Source organism: Balearica regulorum, chromosome 3, assembly GCF_011004875.1.
Source record: "Balearica regulorum gibbericeps isolate bBalReg1 chromosome 3, bBalReg1.pri, whole genome shotgun sequence".
NCBI classification, from domain to species: domain Eukaryota; kingdom Metazoa; phylum Chordata; class Aves; order Gruiformes; family Gruidae; genus Balearica; species Balearica regulorum.
The window spans coordinates 26,019,361-26,042,466 of record NC_046186.1 but is presented as its reverse complement, the minus strand read 5'-3'; the positions used below and the strand labels follow the sequence as shown (position 1 = coordinate 26,042,466).

The 23,106-nt window shown below is 38.9% G+C and overlaps 1 protein-coding gene across 4 annotated transcripts in view; it reads right to left on the bottom strand.

Moving 5' to 3' along the window:
* Positions 1-23,106, bottom strand: part of MCPH1 (microcephalin 1) — a 133,318-nt gene that overhangs the window by 83,246 nt on the left and 26,966 nt on the right. For all 4 annotated transcript variants that reach the window (XM_075747327.1, XM_075747329.1, XM_075747330.1 and 1 more), the window contains 3 exons: positions 9,097-9,134; positions 6,378-6,540; positions 378-455 (listed from right to left, as the gene is read on the bottom strand). In XM_075747327.1, coding sequence (XP_075603442.1) covers positions 378-455; positions 6,378-6,540; positions 9,097-9,134 — 279 coding nt within the window. The remainder of the gene's footprint in view (positions 1-377; positions 456-6,377; positions 6,541-9,096; positions 9,135-23,106) is intronic.

Sequence of the window (23,106 nt, the reverse complement as noted above, 5' to 3'; positions counted from 1 at the left end):
AAGTAATTTCTGGACTGAAAATACTGAGTCTGTGACTGGGCACATCTTTCCATTAGGCAATAACATGCATCTGCAGTTTATATGCAAGCACAGATAGAAATTTAATATGCCACAAATAAATTAAAGGACATTTATACTTAAATAAGAAGCTAGTTTATTGAGATGTTAATTGGTGAATAATTTTTTTGCATTTTCCAAAGTTTTTACACACACTTCAAAAAGTAGTGGGCGAAGGAGAAAATAACTTATTAAGGTATTTGCTTTAAAAAATTACTTTTTCTAGTAGGCCTTCTTGTTCACAAAACCTATTTGGAGGGCCAATAATTTTCCAGATAAACAAAAGAAAGTTCACAAGCTTAAAGGGCCATTAAACTTACAGGAGCTGCAGGGAAGCTGGATGAAAGCTCATATGGTTCCTCTGAGATCCAATGGCCCAATTCCAAAGACCACAGAACCTAAAATAAATTAAGCGGTAAGTAGAACTCTCGTAATTTCTGAAATAGGAACCTCTTTGAATGTGTAATTAGAAGTAACAGTGCAGTTACAATAGTTGGTTTGATGTTTTGTTTACCCAAGCCAAATGATTCTCTGAAAAATCAAGCAATCAGAAATTTCACAGCTGAAACAAACCATTAAAATACCAAAGTCATATTTCTATGCATAGCCATGATAAATTTCAAAACCTTGTGAGGATATTAGAAGAGTCAACTTTTTGCATCGTGATACATAAAACTAAAGATTTGAAAAGGGAAGTCATAGTGTATCAGTTCTGTTCTATTGGTTCAGTTCATTACTGAACTTCAGGAGGTTCCTGTGGGCCAATTTCTCCAGCCTGTCAAGGTCCCTCTGAATGGGAACACCCACCTGGTGTATCAAATGCGCCTCACAGTTCTGTAACATCTGCAAACTTGCTGAAGGTGCACTCTGTCCCATCATCCAGATCATAAATTAAGATGTTGAACAATATTGGACCAGTATCAACCCCTACTATTGACTAGGATTATGAAACTATTGTATATAATCTGTATTACATATGTGAATCAGCCTGCAAACAAAAGCTCAGTTTAATTCTCTTCAGTATCCTCCTCTGTCAACTGCACGTTCTAGATCATAAAAAAAAGTTGCTAACAGTGCAGAGTACTGTCTGCCTGGAAAATACATGATCATTTATGTTCAGCTGAGCTCTGAAACACTGGATTGATAACATCCTTGGAGACTAGCAATACTGGCACTTTGGACAACTTTCAGCCTTCTGTTCCTATCAAGGCCATCACAAAATGGTTAACAGAAAAAAAAAAAAAAAAAAGAAGAAGAAAAAAAAGACTTTAACTCTTCAGGGGCATTTTTGCCTATATAGAGACTACTCATGTTTACGTATTGAAAATTGAGGTTATACTAATTTTCTTCTGGCTGTCACAGAATATTCTCTATTGATATGATGAGCAAATTAACATAGTAGTTGAACTATTATCTCATTCTAGGTATCTTTTATTTTTATCTTCTACTTGAAATTGTTATATTTTCAATTTCTGAAATACACTTTTTTTTTTTTTAAATTTTCCCAAAAATATTCTATCCAGTGTTTCGTCCTGGGTTGATTTTCTAAACCATTCTTCAGAACAACTTGAAAGTTGCATCTGGCAGACTCTAATATTAAAAGCATCACAAAGAGTGTTCAGAGATGATTCCTCGAGTGGTAAAAGCATTGTCTTTATGGGAAAAAGGGACAACACTGAAGTTCCTACCATGGCTCTGCCCGTGAGTCATATAAAGGGTGTTTTCCTACTAATTTCTATATAGTCTAAATTCTGAAGCACATTCTGATGGAGGAGGAGTTTATTTTCCTCATTGGCTTCATCAGTAAGAGATGAGCCATAAAGCTTCTCATATAAGTGAAAGACTAGTGAGTTCTGTGCCAAGTTTGTCCACTGTTGCAACTTGCCCCCTTTACAGATATTTGAGCTCCACAGCATCCTTCCTGCAGTTGCCATTTGGCACGCCATAAATATGAGTCAAAAAAGCATTGTTGACCACTAGTGAGAGACAGCATGATTCATACGTGCAACCTTAAAAACGACAGCAGCCCCCCAATACCCTGCTGCTCCTACAGCAACAGTACTATTAGGTGAACAAGAAGTTTACATATATCCCCAAAATGGGGTATATGGAATTTATCAGAAAATAAATCCCTGTGTTTAGGATAATTCCACCTCTGGCAGTCACATTTTCCCTAAATAGTTCTGTAGCCATTTCAAATAGATCATGTCTGTCTCTAACTGTTAGCACAGCCATGCACCATTAAACTGTTGTCGTTATTCACCTTAGAACAAGCTGAATTTCATCAGTGCGTGAAATTATTCCCATACTTGATTCACAATTAATTGAAATATTTTGTAATTTATTTTATTCTCTTGGAAGATGCCATACAAATCCATACGTTACTAAATTTAAATTATAAAACTTTACCTCATAAAATTTGGGAAGCAGTGCTATGAGATGATCCCCTTAGACAAAAAATTGGCATAATAGATATCAAGCATGATAAGGTTATCCTTTACAGCTCACTAACTAAACAAGATTCTAATCAGAACAGACTGTTTATACACTATTAATGTAAATCTTATAAAATGGCCTAATTGTAAGTAGGAAAATGACTTTCTGTAAAGGGCTCTTTTGCCCCAAATCTCTTGCTACAAGAAGTAAATTGCAAACTGAATTTAGAAACTAATTTTGTTATCAAAACCAAGTTCTATAATCCAAAGTAGCTTATACTTCATGACTTTCAGGGGAACCAGCAACCTCATATATGAACTGCTACAAAACCTGGTGCTTTGTGTGATGTGGCAAGAGGTGTTTTACTTGTGAGGGGAGGTGCCCAATTTTGCAGGCTATTGGAAATGAACAGTGATTGTTTTGTTGATAATTAAAAGCAGCAGATCTTCAAATTTATTGTTGAACTTTATTACAAAAATCCAAAGATTATGTTTACTTTTAGAAAGCGCATAACCAAATATTTGAAAATGCAACAGCTGTACAAAAAAAGAAAATAATTTCTATAGTCATGATATCATACCAAACAAAAAAATAAGTTAAGCACATTCATAAATCAATTACTTCAAAAAAATATTCAAAACATAATAATGCATTGCTGTGTTTAGCCAAGAACAGTATAGTAACTTCTTAAAAACATACAGTTAAGACTGCAACTTTGGATTTGAAGTTATAAATTTTAAGGTGCTACCTGAGTATTTTTTTTACAATTACTTCTTCCAATTTACAATAAGAACATTGAAATCTGTTAGCTTTATACTTATAACTGTACATATTTATTGCAAATAGAAGAAACTTGTTAATCCAAGTAATTTCGCTTTTAATCATAGTATAAATCAACTATAACTGAAGCAAGAGAATTGTAACTTCTAATATAGTTCTTAAAGACGTGCTGCATGAAAATAATTTCTTTGTAAATAATCTTGAGCAGGAACAGATGTACCATGCTGTATATTGTGTACATCATGTCCTTATAGCACCAAAAAGATGTTTGTACCAAGAGTAACTAGCAAACAACCCAAATAGATTAAAATATAAACCCAAAAGATTAGTTATGATTAAGTAATCCCATTTCATTTTCCAGTCCAATTTTACAGTAACAACCTCTATCAATCCTTGTAGTATTTAGAGAATTTTGTTTATAAATGAATTTTGTTTATCTTAACAAAAGATGGATTAATGCTTGTCTATCATGGTTCTGGAATTGAGTACAAAGGCATCGTATCTACTTTCCTAGATAAAAAGAAAATTAGATACAGAGTACATGAACAGGTCCTGTGGTAAATAATTAGGTCACCACTCACTAAAACATTCAGTTTTCGTGAGCACAAAGACAAGAGCTCTCCATTCTAACTCACTGAAAGTTTGCTTCTGGCTTTGGCAGAGACAAATTTTCAACCAGCATATTTTCATAGCAACACAAAAAATTCGCTTCAAACTCATGTAGGACAAAAACAAGTTATGATTTGCAATATTATTCTTGAGTAAACTACTTTTTCTTGTTAGGTCAGTAGCATCTTCGTATTCAACAGTTCCTTAGAATGTAGAAAAGGACTAAGAAAAGCTGAAATATGTCAGAATATAAAGTGTTTATATTGAGAAGAATTAGCTATTTAGAGGTTTTCAAATGTGCAGTTACAAAAGATTTAGCTTAACATTTAGTGATAAAGCAGTACAGTATGGATCAAGCATGAATGCTGGATATAGGATTATCAGAAGTTAGGAAAATACAGCTGAAAACACTGTGATATTAAGAATGTATCAGATTCTAGTAGAATGCAGTCTTGCTGCTCATGGAGAGCCCTAGAAAGGAGGAGATAGGGAGGGAAGAGGCGAGTAGGAGAGGCATAGTTTTTCTATTGACTTCTTACAACCTTAAAGAATGTTTTCCTTTGGCTTTGGGCTCAAGAATCAAGCTGATCAATCTTCTGTTACTTCATCCTCAAGTATGGACTACTTATCTATTTCAGTAGCAGACAACCTGTATGGCATGGAGCTCCAACAAGTGTCCTGCAGGTTATAAAGCTGTAAGGTTAGCCTTGGTGCAAAACTTTCCTTTGCATATCCAGATCAGCTATGTTCTTTTATTCACACTATATAGGGAAATTTATGACAAACATCAAGTTCTCAAGGGTCTGAACACACTGTTTGACTAGTCATTATTTAAAGCCTCTTACCCATCCAGCTAGCACGCTCAATGATCATATGAGCATATGGTATTTGTACTTGAATAACTCATCTTGAAATATGTAAACGGAGTGCTATGAAGATTAAATGTCTAGCTGTAAATTTGATATTTCTCCAACATCCATCTTTAAAACATCATTTTAAGTTTTACTCAGAAGAAGAAAAAAATATAAAAAGAAGAAAAAAATATAAAAAGAAGAAAAAAATATAAAAGAAGAAAAAACCTAAATTTTAAAGTATTTATAAGAAAAAGGAAACCAAGAAATTTAAAGTTATTCTACAACTCTTTTCTGTATAAGATGAAGAGCTAAATTCCAACAGCTATGCTTTATAGCTCTGGAAACATAGGGAAATCTGAAAAACTGTCATCTGCAATCGAGTGGTTAATCTCTACTATCACAGTGAGCAACCGAGGTGGTTTAACCCTGGGCTGACAGATAAGCTTCTCATCCAGTCACTACTCACTCCCTGCCCCAGCAGAATGGGAGAGAGAATTGGAAGGGTGAAAGAGAGAAAAAAACCACCTTCTGGGTTAAAATAAAGACAACTAATAAGTGAAGGGGAAAAAAAAAAGTTAAAAAAACCCAGGTGATGAAAAGTAGTAATTCCCACCAGCGGATCAATGCCCAGCTAGTCTCCAAGCAATGGCTGCTTTGGAAAAACTCCTTCCAGTTTTATAGTTGAGCATGATGTCATCTGATACGGAAACTCTCTTTCATTAGTTAGGGTTAGCTGTCCCAGCTGAGCCCCCTCCCAGCTTCTTGTGCACCCCTAGCCTACTTGCTTGGGAAGGGAGTGGGGGTGACTGACCAAAAAACAGAGAACACCTTGATGCTGTGTAAGCACTGTTGAATAGTAGCTAAAACACTGGGGGCTTATCACCATTTTGGTCACCAGTCTAAACCAAAGCACCATACAGGCTACAATGAAGAAAATTAGGTCCATCCCAGCTGGACCCAGTACAGCAATTCATGATTACCTTGTCTTTTCAGTAACAGTCTGATAACTTTATGCCCACAAGATATTTTGAGGATATACAGTGATTATTTGATCTGGATGTCTGGGAGCCATTTCTGTAAATTACAAATCTCCAAACTGCTCATCAGCAAATAACTTTCCTGTTTGTTTTTTTTTTCCCTATTTTACAGTTTTACCACTATGCAGCAAAATATCTAACAATTCTCCTTCATTTTTACCAATGCTGAACACAATACATGTTTCAGAACACAGTAGAAATATATCAAATCAGTATATAAAAAATTCAAACTGAATAATGTGACTTGGCTAATGTTGCGCAAAAATGGTTTGTTTAGCCTTTAATCTGTCAAAAAATAATGCATGTGACATGAGTTTCTCATCCATGAGATAGGACTTTAGGCACTTTTAAAATACATACTGAGGTACAATGCAGGAATACTTTGGTTAGATGAAGTACTGAAAGACTAAGTCATGGTAAAAGAGCTTCACACAGATAAATTTCCTCTAACTGAGCTAACTCTAGGCAAGCTTGAATATCTGAATATTGTACCACTGTACATAGACATGTGGACATGGACACAAACATTGTTATATGGTTGATATTTCAGCTATACAAAATATGTTTAATTTATTCTCTAGTAAAATTTAAAAATATTTCTTACCCATTCATAAGAAACAATCCAACACCCACGAGCAATTCCCAGCATAACATTCAAGGTACGACGAGGACTCCCTGTAACTACATGACTTGTTGTTTCACACACATCATCTGAGAACAAAAAGTCTCCAAGTTTATTCACCACCTGAATCACCGTATTTTGTTTCCTAAAAAGAAGAAAAGGGAAAAAAACATACAACGTTGAATGAATATGCTGAATTATAAAAGCACAACACAACTTAACTCAAACTCATCTCATTTCTTTCCTCACTAACAATTTCTTATTCTTCTCTCACTGAGCCTCTACCCATTAGCTAGCTCTAAATTCATTAGCCTTCCCACAGAGTCCAAACAGACCCTTTTCTGTCATCACACAATCATATCTACTTGCACATCAAAGCTCTTTTGTCCCCCACATTTATCTTGTCTGTTTAAATAGAAGCTTTTGAGTCAGGAATTATCTAACATTGTTTGTGTACAATGCCTAGTACAACAGAGCCTCATTCTTGGTTTCTTTTGTAGTACTATCAAAAAAGCATTACCAGGAAATGTAAACATTTAGACACAGCACTCAAGAAGTTTTCATTAGGAAGCACCAGATTTTCAGCATCTGAATAAAATACTGTGTTTAAATTTGGAAAGAAGTCCTGAAGTTCTGGCTTGCTACCTATACATCTGAGCCAATGTTTCAATCAGGAATTCACTTATCTTTAATTATAATTAAATATAAAATCCGGAATGGCCACCTATAACTGGAATTCTAATTGGAGTTCTCTACATAGCTACACTTAAGCACACAAATCTATAATTGTGAAAACATTGAGATCTTCGTATCCCTAGAGAAAAGCTGTTCCATGAGAACAATTTACTATTCTTCTTATAAATCATTATGACAAATGACCATTAAAGATCTGTAAATGAAAGCCCAGTTCCAGTGCCCTCTCTGCTCCCCTGAGCTGACCTGGAAAGGTCTGTGGCATACACAAGATAAAATAATAAAGCACAACCTTGAACACAGTCAGATTTATTACAACGGTGATCCTCTCAGGTAAAACATTTAAGTTAATCACTGACATAATGGCAGCACACTCAGAACATCTCCAGAAGCCTCTGGAGTTACTTTCATTCTCACTGCATTTCACTCCACGGAGAGTAACTCAGTTAAAGCTCCCCAAAAACCCTAGCTAAAGCAGACAATACCTAGAGGAACTCCAACAAAACCTGCAAAAAATCTTCAAGGAGAATGCAACAACCTTTTGTGGTTCAGAAAAACAGGTAGCCACTTAGAGTGAATCAGCGAGCAGCATTTAGTATGATCTCAAACCCCAATGCTATAAAACCACTGAACTCATGATCTTTAAATTCTAATTCTCAGAACCACTTCTGAGGCTGTAGCTACTGGGTAGAAGAATTGGCTTTGGCCATTGGGTTGTACACTTTGGAGGACTGTTTTCTGTTCTTCAGCTCTTTCAGAAGAAGTGCCTTTCCCTTCACTCATTTACAGGTTGATGAATGCCTACACCTGTAGACAGCCAAAAGCACAATCTTGATGAAGAAGGTCTGAAGAAAAGCAATTGTTATCACCAGACTGTTTTATTTAATGAAATAGTAATTAGCTAGTGGGAAAAATCAACATACAAGCAACATAAAAGAAATAATATATTCATGACCTCTTTCAACAAAAGAACTTTTTCCTCAGCTCTGCCAGGATTTGTTCTCTCCTTTTAGGCAGATCACAGCCTCTGTTTTCCACTACTCCTATCAGCACTGTAGCTATTATTTTACCTCCCCCACAGTGATCCTGTATTGCATGACTTGCAAAGTGCATTTTACAGCCTTGGTGTTACTAGCATCCAGTCACATTAAATACAAGAAAAGTATTAATTCCATTTTATGTTTCTGACATATATTAGTATACTTGTTTAATAGCTATTGACAACCATTTACAAAGAACTCCTAAAATGATAGCCACTAATTGCTGGTTCTGAGTACTTAAATCTATGTAACTGTCAAGATTTAATTACTTCAAACCCAAAACAGATTTGTGGGTAGCAGAAATATCTTGTGTTTTGAAAAAGAATTTGAAAAAAACTGTAAGCAAGTGTAGTATAAAATATGGAATTGTGTTTTTGTTGGATGTTCTTTATGCTGTAAGACTTTTAAGAGAACGATAAGAGCATGCCAGAAAATTATTAACTCTCCCCCAAAATATGCAGTGGCAGCTGCCTCTAATGTTTTGAAACTAAGTGGCTAAAAAGCCTACAACTGATATTTCTTCAGCAACTATTTATATGAAAGAAAACATTTTGAATTGATGTTTTCGGTTATGACTTTTTAAATAGAAATAATCATAATGTATGGGGAAAAAGCTAAGTCTGGGGCTTAAAGTCGGAATCATTTACTACATAAAATTCCTTTTAATGCTTCCTTCAGAAAAATTCAAAACTTGCTTGAGATTTTAGTTTCATTGTTCCGAAGCCCCTTTGGGCTCACCTATGGAACAACTACTTCAGTCTGCACCAAAGCAACACATACACACACACTGTAGATAGATAGCACCAACATATACATGTATGTATGTGTTTCTGGCTAGAATACAGAATGAAATAAAGTATTTAACACACAACCCAAAGATAAACTTCATTTGTTTAGGCATAAAAAGATTATCAACATTTGAGTTTAAATGAAGTGCTGACTAAAGAGTCAAAATGTTTAATACTTACTCAGAAGACATACTCGTCATAACTAGTGTCCTTGTTGGCTAGAGATGTGAAAGAGACAAGAAAACATCAAAAATCTGGAAAGTTTTCCCCTTTGAAAAAAAGATTAAATTAGAAATTGTTCCATTAAAAGGACTAAACTACTTCATAATTACAGTATCACCTGCAGAAGTGGCTGTACTAATTAACACATATACTAGAAATATTAAACTTTGAGGACAAGAAAGAAAGGAAACCCCTTCATCATATCTGGTATCAAAGCATCCAATATATCAGAAGAGAGGAATGTAAGTTTTCATTAGTAAAAACAAAAAGCAAAGGATTTCCAGTCTGGTATGCCACAGAAAAACAGGCTAGTATGTGTCATCTTTCTTTTTCTTTTAATCAGGTGGAAAGGAAAAGGCAGCTTACTTTCAACAAAGAAAACCTGTAATTTAAAATTATTCCAGTTTCTTCCAAAAGTAAAGCAGAAACTGGCTGAGATGCTGCAGAAACAAAAGTATATTTATTGTAAAGTATAATTTTAATAATTTTATTTTGATATTGTAGCTTTATTTTGTTTGGTTTTGTTTGTTTGTTTTTTTGGAACAACTTCAGCATTTTAAGTCCAGGTTTTTAAGGAAACATTCACTCTTAAATGTTGTCTAGCGAATAAAAATTGTCTGAGTAACATAACACACAAGGTATACTCAAAGAGTACAGCAATCCTTAAACCAGCAATTCTGAGACACCCCACTCCTTCCCCTGCAATACCCTCCATAGCTTATGTGCAAAGTAGGACTGTTTGCCCCATACAGACTTTAAATAAGCTTTTTAACAATTCGTATCATAGAAATCAGAAGAGGAAGAACTATCCTTTGGTCATCAGCAATGACCATGAAAGCCTCTACAATGCACAAAGGTAGGTCAGAACATGAATTTTAGCAGTATCAGAGAAATATAACATGGTCATCAAAAAATATATGTAAGAAGAGTTGACGTTTCAACTCCAAATAAGTTGAAAATCTTAGCTAAGAATTACTTAGCTACAGGAACATGCACAAGTATGTATACATAAACATTTTAATTTTGTAGAAAAAATAGATTGACTGACTTTTATACAATGATTTCAAACAACTTCTAATTTTCAAAATCAGCATATGATTTTCAAGTTATTTCTCTAGATAACTACTGCTCCATAAGAAATAATCATTCACATTTCTGCCCCCCCCCCCCCCCCCCCCAATATATTACCACAATCACAAGCAGTAAGCTCCCAAAGTCTCTGCTAAAATTCAGTTTCCTTTGAGTAATGTATTGAGCTAAGACCACAAAGATATTTTGAATTGTATATTACAGCTGGTAGCACAGGCCAAAAAAAAAACACCTCAAGGGCAACTCATTTTACCCAGTAATGAATGACAGAACAGAAAAGAGAACATACTCTAAGGCAACTCCATCCATCCTCTCTTATCAGTACAGGACTGTTCTCCAGTAAGTGTTCAACCAATTTGTCACATTTAAGAATGGAGTTTCTTGGAATTATCTCTGTAGACTAACAGACTGTAGCGTAATAGTGTGCACCATGACCGTTCATTATATGAACAATCTTTCTATAAATAAACCACAATTTAGATACCATTGAAAAGATAGATATTAAAGATAACATAAGAAGTAGTCTTTTCAAGATACACATGGTAATTTCATTCTATGGTTGGGTAAATTTGAAAAACATAAACCCCAGATACTATTTAAGTCTTCAGAAGAAACACAATGTAGCATGTTCAATAATTTTTTAAATTCATGATAAAAATGTACTCAGAAAATATTATCTAAGCTATACAATACTTCAGAACTGAAAATATACACAATATGAAAATGTAAAAAAAATCAATAATAGAATGGAATAAAACTTCAAATAAGGGAAGGATGACACTTTTATATTGGAATATTTGAGAGAAATTCTATGCAGTGTTTTTGGAAAAGTTTCCAAATTCTAACTTATTGCCAGCAATACTTACTGATGATGCCTTAGCCTACTGCTAGCCTGACAGCTGAAGAAAAGACAATATGCACTTATCTGTAATCAAAATTGTTTGCATTCTTAGACAAAAGACTTTCTACTGTATCACTTTCAACTCCAAATAAGCAGTCACATTCAATTGCTCTTGGAAGTTCCGAGAACTTCACAGCTTCAATTTTACATTTGACTTTTACACGTAAAGAGTTTGAGCAAAAATAATAACTATGCAACGATATATATTAACTATATCTGTCATAGAATCATAGAATGGTTTGGGTTGGAAGGGACCTCAAAGATCATCTAGTTCCAACCACCTGCCAAGGGCAGGGACACCCTCCACTAGACCAGGTTGCCCAAAGCCTCATCCAACCTGGCCTTGAACACTTCCAGGGAGGGGGCCTCCACAACCTCTCTGGGCAACCTCTTCCAGTGCCTCACCACCCTCACAGTAAAGAATTTCTTCCTAATATCTAATCTAAATCTACCCTCCTTCAGCTTAAACCCATTATCCCTTGTCCTGTCACTACACTCCCTCATAAAAAGTCCCTCTCCATCTTTCCTGTAGGCCCCCTTCAGGTACTGGAAGGCCACAATTAGGTCTCCCCAGAGCCGCCTTTTCTCCAGGCTGAACAACCCCAACTCTCTCAGCCTGTCCTCATAGGAGAGGTGCTCCAGCCCTCTGATCAGCTTCGTGGCCCTCCTCTGGACTCGCTCCAACAGCCTCATGTGTCTCCTGTAGTGGGGCCCCCAGAGCTGGATGCAGTACTCCAGGTGGGGTCTCGCAAGAGCGGAGTAGAGGGGCAGGATCACCTCCCTTGACCTGCTGGTCACGCCTCTTTTGATGGAGCCCAGGACATGGTTGGCTTTCTGGGCTGCAAGTGCACACTGCTGGCTCGTGCTGAGCTTCTCATCAATTAATACCCCCAAGTCCTTCTCCTGAGGGCTGCTTTCAATCCATTCTCTGCCCAGCCTGTAGTTGTGCTTGGGATTGCCCCGAGCCATGTGCAGGACCTTGCACTTGGCCTTGTTGAACTTCATGCAGTTTGCACGGGCCCACCTCTCCAGCCTGTCAAGGTCCCTCTGGATGGTCCCTTCCCTCCAGCATGTCGACCACACCACACAGCTTGGTGTCATTGGCAAACTTGCTGAGGGTGCACTCGATCCCACTGTCCATGTCGCCGACAAAGATGTTGGACAGTGCCGGTCCCAGTACCGACCCCTGAGGAATGCCACTCATCACTGTTGTCCACTTGGACACTGAGCTGTTGACAACAACTCTTTGAGTGCGACCATTCAGCCAATTCCTTATGCACCGAGTGGTCCATCCATCAAATCCATGTCCCTCCAATTGAGAGACAAGGATGTCATGTGGGACAGTGTCAAATGCTTTGCATTCATAACATTGTCAAATGCTTTGCAATTGTAACATTAATATAAATAGTATTAAATATTAAGTAATATAAACTACAAATTTGAGTATATACGCACAAAAAGGACATCTAGTAAGACACCGAGTAAAGGTTCTGGTGGCAGAAGGATTGCAGTGTTAGGCACTCTACTGCACAGGTTAGGATAGATGATTGAAATCAGACATGGGGCTGCATTATACAATAGTGAGGACATACCTCATACTGTCTTAACATATGTTAGATTTGCATAAACTCCTGAGCATTAAAGGATCCTGGGATCTGGGCTGATGGTTGAACTTGATGATCTTAGAGGTCTTTTCCAACCTTAATGATTCTATGATTCTATGATGTGACAGCCTGGGAAGGCACATAGCATGGCTTAAGAGTGAGGTTTTACTCTTCTCTGACCAATCTTTCTGGGCTGAAAACCACATCTATGTCAAATATGTATGCTTCAGCATCATCACGATGTTCTCTTTCAGTATCTGAAGCCAAACCTCACTGCCATCAGTATGAAGCTCTTTGGCTAAAAGTCTGGAGTTACATCCTGTGTTGGTTTTGCGTGGCAAGGTTTTGGTAGCGGGGGGGCTACAGGGGTGGCTTCTGTGAGAAGCTGCTAGAAGCTACCCCTGTGTCTGATAGAGCCAATGCCAGCCGGCTCCTAGACGGACCCGCCGCTGGCCAAGGCCAAGCCAATCAGCGCCTCTGTGATAACATATTTAAGAAAGACAAAAACAGTTAGAGAGCGCTTTTGCAGCCAGAGAGAGGAGTGAGAAGATGTAAGAACATCTGCAGACACCAAGGTCAGTGAAGAAGGAGGGGGAGGAGGTGCTCCAGGCGCCGGAGCAAGATCCCCCTGCAGCCCGTGGTGAAGACCATGGTGAAGCAGGCTGTTCCCCTGCAGCCCATGGAGGGAGGATGAGGGGGTGTAGAGATTCCACCTGCAGCCCGTGGAGGACCCCACGCCGGAGCAGGTGGAGACACCTGAAGGAGGCTGTGACCCCGTGGGAAGCCCGCGCTGGAGCAAGCTCCTGGCAGGACCTGTGGATCCGTGGAGAGAGGAGCCCACGCCAGAGCAGGTTTGCTGACAGGACTTGTGACCCCGTGGGGGACCCACGCTGGAGCAGTTTGCTCCTGAAGGTCTGCACCCCGTGGAGGAGACTCACGTTGGAGAAGGCCGTGAAGGACTGTCTCCCGTGAGAGGGACTCCATGCTGGAGCGGGGGAACGATGAGAGGAGTCCTCCCCCTGAGGATGAAGAAGCGGCAGAAACACCGCGTGAGGAACTGACCGTAACCCCCACTCCCCGTCCCCCTGTGCCGCTGGGGGGGGCGGAGGTTGAAGCCGGGAGTGAAGTTGAGCCCGGGAAGATGGGAGGGGTGGGGGGAGGTGTTTTAAGATTTTGGTTTTATTTCTCATTCCTCTGCTCTGTTTTGCTTAGTAATAAATAAGATGAATTCCCTCTCTAAGTTCGGTCTGGTTTGCTCGTGATGATAATTAGAGAATGATCTCTCCCTGTCCTTATCTCGACCCGTAAGTTTTACCTTTTCTCCCCTGTCTAATGAAAGAGGGGAGTGATAGAGCGGCTCTGGTGGGCACCTGGCCCTCAGCCAGGGTCAACCCACCACAGTTCTTTTTGGCGCCCAACGTGGGGCACGAGAGACTCGAGATAAGGATAGTAATTGGAAGAGGTAACGGGCAAAACATTGACTGAACGTAACTTGAGAGTGATATATTTGTGAAGGGACTAGAGATAGATTTTGTGTGTAGATTGTCCACTCTTGTTTGGTGTTGTGATTAGTGTTTGTGAAGTTTTGTGTTGAATGTATATTTTAATGGTAATTCTTAAATATGTGATTCACAGAGGCGAGGGGTGGAATGTGTTGGTTTTGCGTGGCAAGGTTTTGGTAGCGGGGGGGCTACAGGGGTGGCTTCTGTGAGAAGCTGCTAGAAGCTACCCCTGTGTCTGATAGAGCCAATGCCAGCCGGCTCCTAGACGGACCCGCCGCTGGCCAAGGCCAAGCCAATCAGCGCCTCTGTGATAACATATTTAAGAAAGACAAAAACAGTTAGAGAGCGCTTTTGCAGCCAGAGAGAGGAGTGAGAAGATGTAAGAACATCTGCAGACACCAAGGTCAGTGAAGAAGGAGGGGGAGGAGGTGCTCCAGGCGCCGGAGCAAGATCCCCCTGCAGCCCGTGGTGAAGACCATGGTGAAGCAGGCTGTTCCCCTGCAGCCCATGGAGGGAGGATGAGGGGGTGTAGAGATTCCACCTGCAGCCCATGGAGGACCCCACGCCGGAGCAGGTGGAGACACCTGAAGGAGGCTGTGACCCCGTGGGAAGCCCGCGCTGGAGCAAGCTCCTGGCAGGACCTGTGGATCCGTGGAGAGAGGAGCCCACGCCAGAGCAGGTTTGCTGACAGGACTTGTGACCCCGTGGGGGACCCACGCTGGAGCAGTTTGCTCCTGAAGGTCTGCACCCCGTGGAGGAGACTCACGTTGGAGAAGGCTGTGAAGGACTGTCTCCCGTGAGAGGGACTCCATGCTGGAGCGGGGGAACGATGAGAGGAGTCCTCCCCCTGAGGATGAAGAAGCGGCAGAAACACCGCGTGAGGAACTGACCGTAACCCCCACTCCCCGTCCCCCTGTGCCGCTGGGGGGGGCGGAGGTTGAAGCCGGGAGTGAAGTTGAGCCCGGGAAGATGGGAGGGGTGGGGGGAGGTGTTTTAAGATTTTGGTTTTATTTCTCATTCCTCTGCTCTGTTTTGCTTAGTAATAAATAAGATGAATTCCCTCTCTAAGTTCGGTCTGGTTTGCTCGTGATGATAATTAGAGAATGATCTCTCCCTGTCCTTATCTCGACCCGTAAGTTTTACCTTTTCTCCCCTGTCTAATGAAAGAGGGGAGTGATAGAGCGGCTCTGGTGGGCACCTGGCCCTCAGCCAGGGTCAACCCACCACACATCCACACAAAAGAATTGCACTAGGTTCATGGGGCCCTTGTACTAGCTCAAAAGCCAGATCCTGAAGTGCCTGTTCAGAATGTGCAGAAAAATACAACTTTTTATAAATGAAATGTCATGGAAGTATTACTACTCAGATCACTACTTTTGCCAAACTTGGCTTAAAAAAAAAAAAAAAAAAGGGCATTACTATAAACCAAGGACGGAACAGCTTCAATTCCTACAGCTGCTTCTTTAGCTTCAGAACAGAAATGTTTGTTAACAGTTCCTTAATACTGTATATATAGGGAAGTGAAAATACTGGATCCACACAAATTGGGAAACCTGCAGATAGTCCTGACATTACCCTGCAATGTTAGCTTTTAAATTGTAGCTTTTATGCTACAACACATAGCATACAAGATGGTACAATGAGTATTCTGGGCAAATGTTTTGTCAGCGTGCTTTAAAGTGATTAAAAGACTCAAGAATGCAGAAAGATGCATACAAAAGCTAGAAATTGGAATAATTTTTTGTCCAAATTATTATTTCATTTTCATTCAGAACTGCATATTTTTGCAAGTCAGAGGTCATTTTATAAGCAGACAACATTTTGTTTTATTGCTTCAGTAAGACAGGCAGTCCTCTTTAATTACAGTTACCAAGCAGAAAACTTAGCCAAACTATGTTTTAATTTTCAGTTGTACATTTTTCAAGTTAATTGCTTTCCCCTCCTTGCTATGCAATTCTTCTTTTATGCTTTTTGTGTCTGTTTTATTTTACATGTTGCTTTTATGGCTAAAAATTTTTTTGAGTTAGCATTTTCTTTTCCGACCAGCAAAAAGACATCTGGTAAGCATCATTATGAGTTCTAATGCACATTTGTAGCAGGATTATTATTAATAAAACACTAGAAAAGGTGGTATTAAGTTAACTGGTCCTTCTATTTATCATTAATCTCTGAAGCCTGCAGAGTTGCATATCTGTAGTCTAAATCAGAGCACACTTCTTTCTGAATTATTTTTTAGGTCTGGAATACAGGCTGTGTTATAAACGACATGCTTCAGCTTTCCTTTATATATTTCTTAGGAGCACAGTCACATTAAGTATTTCTTTAGAGTCTGCCAACAACAAGATTTTTCTAAGTTATCTGAAATATAAAACATGCATTTCAGTAGCTCAAAGGAAATAGTATTTGTAAATCTTCCCAGTATTTAAGTGACAACGTGAAACTTCCTGTATGCTAACTGACCTACACCACAAGAGGGGCACCCAACCTTAAAATGTATGCCTTTTTTCTTCCAAGTTTGAGCAGGTGTTTCTTGGATAAGAGAAAAGTTCTGTTTTGTACAACCTGCTTTTCAAGAAAGTGAACTCAAATTTTGTTTCCTTAAGAATGTCATGAGTTGTTTTCCAGAAGTGACAAATGAATTAATATGTGACCTTAAAATATGTTTTTCCAGGTCAGTTCTCAAGAATAAAGTGCATTCATTCTAAGAACTGGCTTGATAGGAATAGTTTTACATTTGTGACTGGTTAAATTCCAGCCTAAGTATTTAGATCTCATTTTGTCTTTGGGTCAAGAACCCAGGCCTTAGATATTTTTCAAGAAAGGATTTCAACCAATAAATACCACTTTTGAATTGTATATTACTTAGTCCAAATGCTCCTCTTATGCCTTATAGTTGACTGAAGTTCTGAAAGAAATAAGCTTCAGTGTGTACTCGAACTCAGATGTATGCTGTGATGGAGTAAAAAGAGACCTTCACCTTCAGGACTTACCCTATGTGGTTTGGCCAGTATACCAGGGATAAAGGACTTTTTGGGGGGTGGGAAGGAGACAGGGGAAGGTAGTGCATGCATTTGCAAATAAAGTGTAAGGGAAAGTATAAGATTATTGTGCTGTTTTGTACTCCTCGACTCCCTGTTTCCTCTGGGTATTGTAGGTCCATTAGATTGTTCTGAAATTGGTTCAGAACTCATATACTCACTTCTGATCTTCACAGCTGTATTTCAGAAGTAACAATCTTCAGTCCTACCATTACATGAGCCAAAAAAACAGAGCCATGTGTAGCATGGGAATATTCAAGAATCAGGTTAATTTCACTCTGCTTTTATCTAGGAAGGTTGTAATGAGGATCCAAAACTTTAAGGCTGTTTTTAGAAACAATCTATAAATTGTGCTACATTAATTTAGTCTATTCAAGTAATTGTGGCTCATAGCTGAAAATAATTGGTAATTGTAATGAATGATTACTATTCAGTAGTTTTAAACAGCAATTATTCAAAGCTGTAATTTACTTTCTGGCTGGCCTTTCTCCTCTTATCAGCCCTTATCAGATACAAATATTTTTCCAGTTTCCTCTGGCTGCAAACACCATTTTGACTCTGATTTTCTGACCAAATATAGTACCTCTGCTTTGGTCCTAGAAAGATGTGAAAAATGCACCCATCCTAACTAAATCAATACTACCATGGGGAGAGGTGAATAAACAAAGCAGGCTATAAGAAAACAGAAAAAATAAGATGACATGACGGGTGCCTGGACATCAGCTTTCTTTCACTGCCAAAGATGAGAAAAAATGAGAAATCCTGTAATCACGGACATAGGAACCCTTAGAACTTCTGTTGGCAAGATTAAGGATGATGAACAGCTTTAGACTTTTCAGACTAGCAGTGTCACAGTTAACAACTTACTGACATTTTCAGTTTTTCACATGCGACCATAATAGCTAACAACTATATTAAAAAACCCCATCAACCATGGGGGATACAAAACTCTGTAGCAAGGGACAGTTTTCACAGCATTCTGCCACTTCAAAGGACAGGTTTGTCTGGCTGTGATCATTAGCAAAACTAGGGACTGACTTTTTCTGGTAGGACAGACAAAGATTAAGGGGAGAGCAGATGCTCCTTACCATCCCTTTGACTGTAACCAAAAATTTCCATGTCAATCAATATGACATGAAAAAAGCCAACGAGCATGATTATCTCTTCTGCAAGCACAGGCAGCAGTGATTCTCATTCTGATGGGAAGCCAGAGCCTTTCCAACAGGTACAAACTAGAGGGGTTGGCTTCCTGGTCAGCATTGCTTAGGAAAAGAAGCAGCCCAGTTCTCAGTTGTCTTTTGCTAGACCATATAACGTGAAACCTGAGGAGACAGACAGGGAGAGACTGCCAGTGTGACAGAAGTGAATCTCAAGAAGTGGGATGCTAAGGGGAGGAGAAAGCTACTTTATAGTTTAGATTCTAACAGAAAATGAAAGCTTGGGTGAAGGAAGGACACTGTCTCACCCCCAAAATGTTGTAAGACAGGAGAAAGAACAAGGGCTATCGGGGGCAACACTATGTTACAGAGAAAACTCATACATGCAAGCAGAAACATTTTAAACACCACACTAAGGCATAAATTAATTCTGTCATTAGCACCAAATAATGCCCAATGTATACTCACCTTCCCAAATGATCTGTGAGAAAGTCAGGCACAGTTAATTTTTTTCTGCTGAAATGTTAAGCAATATGAGCTTCTCCCCCCCCACTCCCCAGCTTCGCCAAGGTTAACAAAAATAGCTTGTACCCTTCTGTGAATAATTTCAACAAAAAATTAAGCATGATGTAGGAGTGAATCTGTTTCATCTGTTCAGACATTAACAATTGTTTATGTTTTCATACTGATCCAATGAAGTGAACAATTTCTTTGAACAGCTGACTTATGACCAACTAGAAGTACTTCATAAAGCTTCAGCTGAGATACCCTATGCCCTAACTGTGAGATAAAAACCAAGCTACAACGGGAAAGTAGCTTCAGTGAAATTGATGGTTTGATTTTTAAGACCTCATCAGCCATCCATTCCATTTTTGTAATGGTGGTTGCCACCTGTCCAGGGAGGTTCATTAGAAATTACATCTGGCTCAGCAGACGTTAGTGGCTCAGTTAACATAGCTCACAATGGGTCATTTATCGGCCAGAAGCAACTGAGTCACGGAGAGACACACTTTCATTGCACAAGCTGTAGGGATGGAACCATTTTAAGAGGGAAAGAACCGTTTTGCATCACTCCAACTGTTAAATACTGGGTTTGCACAATTATTAACACTATGAGGTTAATTTGGATAATTGAAGTTTCTGGAGATTGCCAACTACGCAGCAATGAGTGGAATTTCAGTTGAAGATGCTCCTGAAGATGTTTGAAGTCCAAAAAAGTCAAGTCTGGATTTATGTCAAGTTTGTGTTAAGATACAAGGCTATAAACTTCAGTAAATGCTCTGCTGACAAGATTGTAACCCACTTGATGATAGTCAAAAACCTGAGTTAAAGCTTTACTGCCCTCTAGACAATACGGTAAACAACTGAACAATACTTATTTCAGACTATGAGGTGCAACAGCAATATTATGAACGGTAGAATAATAATTAAAACCCCCCCCTTTTTTTTTTATTTTGAGGATCTTGAAGGATTATGAATTAATCATACATGCACACAATTCTTTGAAAAAGGATTTTTTTGTAGTGCATACTTATGATCAATAGCCACTCTTTTCAGCACTTCTGATTCTTTATACTAGTAGGAAGTAGTACATCTATTAAACACTGATGCGGTGCAAGATTTTTTCCTATTTAACTGATTGCATATTTATATTCCTCTTGCACACAGACTTCTTCTTGAGCTCATAATTCAATTCTACAAAGATCTCACTACTAATCCATAAAATGTTTAATTTCAATGTAGAAAAGAATGGTAGTATTTGTTAAATTATTAAAAAAATTGTTAATGAAGACATGTCAAGTGGAGTTTAGAAAGTCTTTTGTTCAGATGGATTTTCAACAATCTTCAAGAGCTCTGAAGCTATCATTTAGAAAGCAGTTCCATCAACTAAAGGATTTCTGGCCTATAGAGTCATGCCAGATACCAGTAGGTTTATGTAGGGTGTTCATTTTTTCGAAGAGTTAAATTCCCCCCCCCAAAACAGGATCTAACCAGCAGTTGCTTTTCCTCCTGGTGGTTTCTGATGCAAAGAGGGAAAACAGTTTCATTTTTACACTGATTCTTTGCCAAACCAGCTGCAGCCCAGTGGACTGGTTTTCTGGCATGGCAGTTATGACCTCAGTGTTAAATGTAAAAGTGTACCTCAAAACTAGAAAACACTTACCAGTAACTAGAGTTAAGTTACAGTATACATACATATCTTCAGCAGTGAGGTATGTATGTCTCAAGCACGGACTGTATGCTCTCACTTCCTACACAATGTTTATGCACTGTTCCCCTCATGCTCTAAGCCAGAAAGAGTTGCATCTATTTCTTGCACCTAAGCCTCCCTTCCACCATCAAATCCAAGAATGCCATAGACTTCTAAATAAAAGGATGGAGATGGTATAGCTGTACTTTGAATAACTCGGGTTTCTAGGATTTTATTCTTGGTGCTTATCCCTATCTACTGTTCATGATGGATAGCCCTTGAGCAATTTCCTACTTGCCTAAAAGTAATAATAAAAAATATGTTCTGACTTTATATAAGACCTCATAAACAGTCTCTGGACCAAAAATCACCATGCCTACCAATCTTCTGGGGGAAAAAAAAAAAAAAAGTTTTTTTTTTTTTAATTCTACGCAGACAAACCCAAAACTCTCCATATACTTCAGCCACTATTTCTTGAATAAGGTTCTGAAAAAGAACCAATATGTTAATCTGTTGAACAGAAATTTAGTGACAATTTTATATAAAAACTTGGGCAAATGCAGCTCCTGGAACTTAACTACCATGCCTGCTAAGATGACAAACTGCAAAATCAACCACCTCCTGTATCACTGTCTTGGCATGTGTTTCCAGCACTCCAAACAACAACCCATACAGGAGTGTGAACAGCAGCTGCAAGCGTCCCTAGAACAGAAACACCCTAAACTTGAGTTGAGAGGAGATTGTGCCTTTTGCCATAGAAAGGTATTGACTTGAAAAGACACTTTTTTTAAGCTAAGAAATAGACCATAGCACTTCAGCAGGTAGTCCAGAATAACTAGCATGAAACCTATCATAAACCAGAATCATTTCTAGGGACCCAAGGCCACGAATCAGCCCACTAGGTCCACCGACAGGCGATCTACCTGGCTGGAATGGCAGCATCCCTCAGTGGTGATAACGAAGCTGTTGCCATTAGGACAAGGTCCGAAGCTTGCACTGTAAGGTGCAGCAGCAGATGCCAAGAGTATGGCTTCTGTTCTGGAAGCTCTCAGCTAGATGTGGGAGAAATGTGGGGGACAAATTCACTAGCTGGACAAAGTCCAGAACTAGAACTGCCTTGCAAAGGTTGAATGAAAATACTCATGAGATTAAACATACACCAGGATTTATAAAACCGTCTCAAACCATGGGATACATAAGCATCTTTTACAGTGCTATCCTCTGAAAAGCTTGAGCATGACCAGTAAGTACTAAGTCACAGGCAGCATTTTGAGACTGCTTTTCAAATATTTACTAAGAATACTTGTAGTGTTTTTAGCCATCTCATACTAACATTGCTGATACTCATTTTAGTTTTTCCTCTACAGCACTCTCCTAGCATTCAATATTTTTTAAATCCATTAGGCCAATATGAAGTTCTTCAATTTTTTCATTACTTAACTTGATACCAAAAGAAGGAAAAGTATTTTATCAAATGAGTAACTGCGTATTCCATTTATATGAAACAAATACTAATACTACTTATTGATATGACATTTTGTTCTCAAATGCTAATATTATTACAAAACCTGGACATTTGGAACAAATAATCACAGCTCTATTTTGGATACAGCAATAGCAAAAGCTGTGTCTTGCCAGTAAAAATAAACTTTCTCGTTGAACTTCAGTGTCCCATTCAGGGACCTATTTCAGACGCTCCAAGGAAGTGAATTTTCTGCATTGATGTATAACATCAGATCCTTTTAGCACTAGACACTCAAAGTTACTTGTCCCACAACGTGGCCATGGCTTTAAGCAGAAGGAGGGTAGATTTATATTAGATGTGAGGGTGGTGAGGCACTGGAACAGGTTGCCCAGAGAGGCTGTGGATGCCCCCTCCCTGGAAGTGTTCAAGGCCAGGTTGGATGATGCTTTGGGCAACCTGGTCTAGCGGAGGGTGTCTCTGCCCATGGCAGGGGCGTTGGAACTAGATGATCTTTGAGGTCCCTTCCAACCCAAACCATTCTATGATTCTATGATTCACACTAGTTTAATACTGGTTTGCAGCTTGAAGTCAGTAACGTGTCAATCACAGAATCTTAAGGGTGGAAAAGACCTCTAAGATCATCAAGTCCAACTGTCAACCCAACACCACCATGTCTACTAAACCATGTCCCTAAGTGCCACGTCTGCATGTTTTTTGAATACCTCCAGGGATGGTGACTCCACCACTTCTCTGGGCAACGTGTTCCAATGCCTGACCACTCTTTTGGTGAAGAAATTTTTCCTAATATCTAATCTAAACCTGATGCAACTTCAGGCCATTTCCTCTTGTCCTTTTGCTAGTTACTTGGGAGAAGAGACCAACACTCACCTCACTACAACCTCCTAAAGTCAAGTATCAGTGTTTAAAATATGTACCTATTCAAAGCAACTACAAAATCAAAATTGGAAGGAAAACATTAAGAGATGTTGTCCCCCAAAGCAATACAATCTGTTTAAGACAG